Source organism: Cebus imitator, unplaced genomic scaffold (genome assembly GCF_001604975.1).
Source record: "Cebus imitator isolate Cc_AM_T3 unplaced genomic scaffold, Cebus_imitator-1.0 Scaffold126, whole genome shotgun sequence".
NCBI lineage: Eukaryota > Metazoa > Chordata > Mammalia > Primates > Cebidae > Cebus > Cebus imitator.
This window is the reverse complement of record NW_016107441.1, coordinates 4,148,334-4,151,699: the sequence shown is the minus strand read 5'-3', so window position 1 is coordinate 4,151,699 and position 3,366 is coordinate 4,148,334. Positions and strand designations below refer to the sequence as shown.

The 3,366-nt window shown below is 41.3% G+C and overlaps 1 protein-coding gene across 1 annotated transcript in view; it reads left to right on the top strand.

Moving 5' to 3' along the window:
* GEMIN5 (gem nuclear organelle associated protein 5) overlaps positions 1-3,366 on the top strand; it is a 56,493-nt gene that overhangs the window by 8,219 nt on the left and 44,908 nt on the right. Inside the window, exons 6-7 of the mRNA XM_037742762.1 lie at positions 1,530-1,662; positions 2,445-2,610. Coding sequence (XP_037598690.1) covers positions 1,530-1,662; positions 2,445-2,610 — 299 coding nt within the window. The remainder of the gene's footprint in view (positions 1-1,529; positions 1,663-2,444; positions 2,611-3,366) is intronic.

Sequence of the window (3,366 nt, the reverse complement as noted above, 5' to 3'; positions counted from 1 at the left end):
GCCACCATGCCCAGCTAATTTTTGTATTTTTAGTAGAGACGGGGTTTCACCATGTTGACCAGGATGGTCTCGATCTCTTGACCTCGTGATCCACCCGCCTCGGCCTCCCAAAGAGCTGGGATTACAGGCGTGAGCCACCGCGCCCGGCCTTTTTCACCAGTTTTTTAAGCTGTGGTGGAAAGTATAACATTTGCCATCTTTATCACTTTTAAATGTACATTTAAGTGATATTAAGTACCCTTATAAAGTTGTACAACTGTCACAACCATTCATCTCCAGAATTCTACTCTCATTCCCTCTTCCTCCAGGCCCTGGCAACCATCATTCTGCTTTCTGCTCTATGACTCTATGATTTTGACTATTCTGAGTATTTCCTTTGAGTGAAATTGTCCATATGATGTGTCTTTTTGTGATTGGCTTACTTCACTTAGCATATATCCCCAAAGTTCATTGATTTTGTAGCATATGTCAGCATATCCTTCCTTTCTAAGGCTGAATAATATTCCATTGTATATGTCCCACATTCCATTCCAATGTCCCACATTTTGCTTATCTACTCATCCACTGATGGACATTTGGGTTGCTTCCATGTTTTACTATTCTAAATAATATACTGTGAACATGGATATGCTTACCACTTTATTTTAAACTGTGATAGTTTTATATTTACCCAAATGTGTTAGTGCATGTAAAGCAAGTAGCACTGTGCTTGGCATGTAGTCCAGGCTTCATCGGTGGTAGGTAACAGTATAGTTTTGGAAGACAGAACTTTTTTAAGATTTATAGACTACTTTTGTACATACTGCAGCTAAAACTCCAAGTAGGAACATGAGGCTGAGGATCCCTACAGAAGGGGAACCTCTAGACTTAGAGATGTGTGGTATAATGGCCTTCAATTGTGATTGTGCAGCTGAATCAGCTGGAGAGTTTTTAAAAATGTGAGTTCTTATCCCCCACCTCAGATCTACGGAGTCAGAATCTCTAGGAGTTAGGCCCTAACGTATGTATTTTTTAAAGTTCCACCTGTGGTTCTGATGCATAATACAGCTTAAAAAACAGTGATTAGAAGCGTGTCAGGTGGAGGTACTCCGCAGCCACAGCATGTTGACTGCCAAATTTTTCTTCTTTGTTGGGTTTCTTGCCAACTAGAAACAGTAATCTCAACCTCTATCCTTTTCACTTTGGAGTTATGTCACTGTAATACTTTTGGGTGTACAACTGAGCTGTGTTACTACATGAATTCTCAGTTGTACTTGAGAACTCATTTTCCCAGACAAGAAAAATATGTTGAGGTTGTCAAGATAACCTATGGAAGCTTGTTTGACCTAAATGTAGCTAGATTAGTATTAACCACTATTTATAATGGTTAACATTATAACCATTATAAACAACCATAGGAAAATGAGATCTGAATTCTACGTAACCAAACAAGTTTTTACAGCACAGATTTGAGTATTATGAACTGCTGGTGACTTCATGCATGTAGTTTCACTGTCTTGAGTGCCCATTGGCCTTCTTTTAATCTGCAGGGGTGATGATTTTGAAATTGCCCTTTCTGAAGAGAAGAGGAGGGGGTATAGACCCAACTGTTAAAGAGCGCCTTTGGTTGACACTCCATTGGCCCAGCAATCAGCCGTCACAGCTGGTATCTAGCTGTTTTGGGTAAGTCTTTTTGGGTAAGTGCTTTCTTAGATACATTTTGTTTTTCTATTTAGTCTCAAAGACTCCTAGGTTTCTCTTTGTAGATGGAGAAAGTAGTGGCGAAAGCTTATATTACGATGGGCCATTTGAAATGGAAAAATTGTGAGAGCAATGCCTGTGCTGTCAACTAACAGAGCTGTAAAAAGATCAAATAAGTGTAGTCTGGCAGTTAGGAGTGTGGACTCTGAAGTCAGAACTAAATTTCAGAATCACTTTGCCACTTACTGCCTTGTATTCATGAGCAGGACCCTTTATTTTTCTGAGCTTCAGTCTTTTCACCTGTAGAAAGAGGAGTCTTTCCCTGTCAGGATCTTGCTTTGTCACCCAGGCTGTAGTGCAGTTGTGCAAACATAGCTCACTGCAGCCTCCACCTCCTGAGCTCAAGCAATTCTCTCACCTCAGCTTCCCAAGTAACTGGGACCATACATGTCCACCACCATGCCCAGCTAATTTTTTAATTGTTTGTAGGGATAGGGTCTCACTTTGTTGCCCAGGCTGGACTTGAGATCTGGGCTTCAAGCAATCCTCCTGCCTCGGGCTCCCAAAATGCTGGGATCACAGATACGAGCTACCGTACCCAGCCTTCCCAGAGATATTTTGTGTATATTTCAGAATATGCAATTTTTCTCTCCTTAAAAGACAACAAATCATTTTGCAGCTATGAGCCTAGACTCTGTGATTCAGCGGCCACTTGTTTTCAGATTGTTTGTAAAAGAACTAATGCTTATGTTTTTCCTTCATAGAGGTGAGCTGTTGCAATGGGATCTCACTCAGTCTTGGAGACGGAAATACACCCTCTTTAGTGCTTCATCAGAAGGGCAAAATCATTCAAGAATTGTGTTTAATTTATGTCCTTTACAAACAGAGGATGACAAACAGCTACTACTTTCTACATCAATGGATAGAGATGTAAGAACTGCCTATTTTCTCTCAGCATTGTAGAGCAGCAGTTTACAACCTGGGTGGGATTAGAGGGCTTTTTCAAACCACCTGTCAAGCCATAATACCCCACCCCTGACTCCATTTTAGAGTTACTGCTATAGATCAGCATGGAATATATCAATAGTTCAGATGTAGGGAGAATGTAAAGACCCACCAAAATGCTTTTTTGTTAGAGCAGACATAATAAAGAAGGGTAATTTTGCCAACGGAAGGATGTGTTAGGTCAAGCTTGTCCAACCCACAGCGTAGGACGGTTTCAAGCTCATCAGCTATTGTTAGTGTTAGTGTATTTTATGTGTGGCCCAAGACAATTCTGCTTTCAGCATGGCCCCAGGAAGCCAAAAGATTGAACACCCTATGTTAAGTCCTCATGCCATAGTTTATATAGTCTGCAGTTTATGTAGCAGAATAGAAATCTTTCCAAGAGAATTGACTTTATTTGAAAGTCTGTTACCTTACTGTTTTGCAATTAAGCTAGGCTTATTTGGTAGACTTTGTTTTCTCCCAAGCCTGTCTCTTTTTTTGAGACGGAGTTTCATTCTTGTTACCCAGTCTGGAGTGCAATGGCGCGATCTCGGCTCACCGCAACCTACGCCTCCTGGGTTCAGGCAATTCTCCTGCCTCAACCTCCCGAGTAGCTGGGATTACAGGCATGTGCCACCATGCCCAGCTAATGTTTTGTATTTTTAGTAGAGACGGGGTTTCACCACGTTGACCAGGATG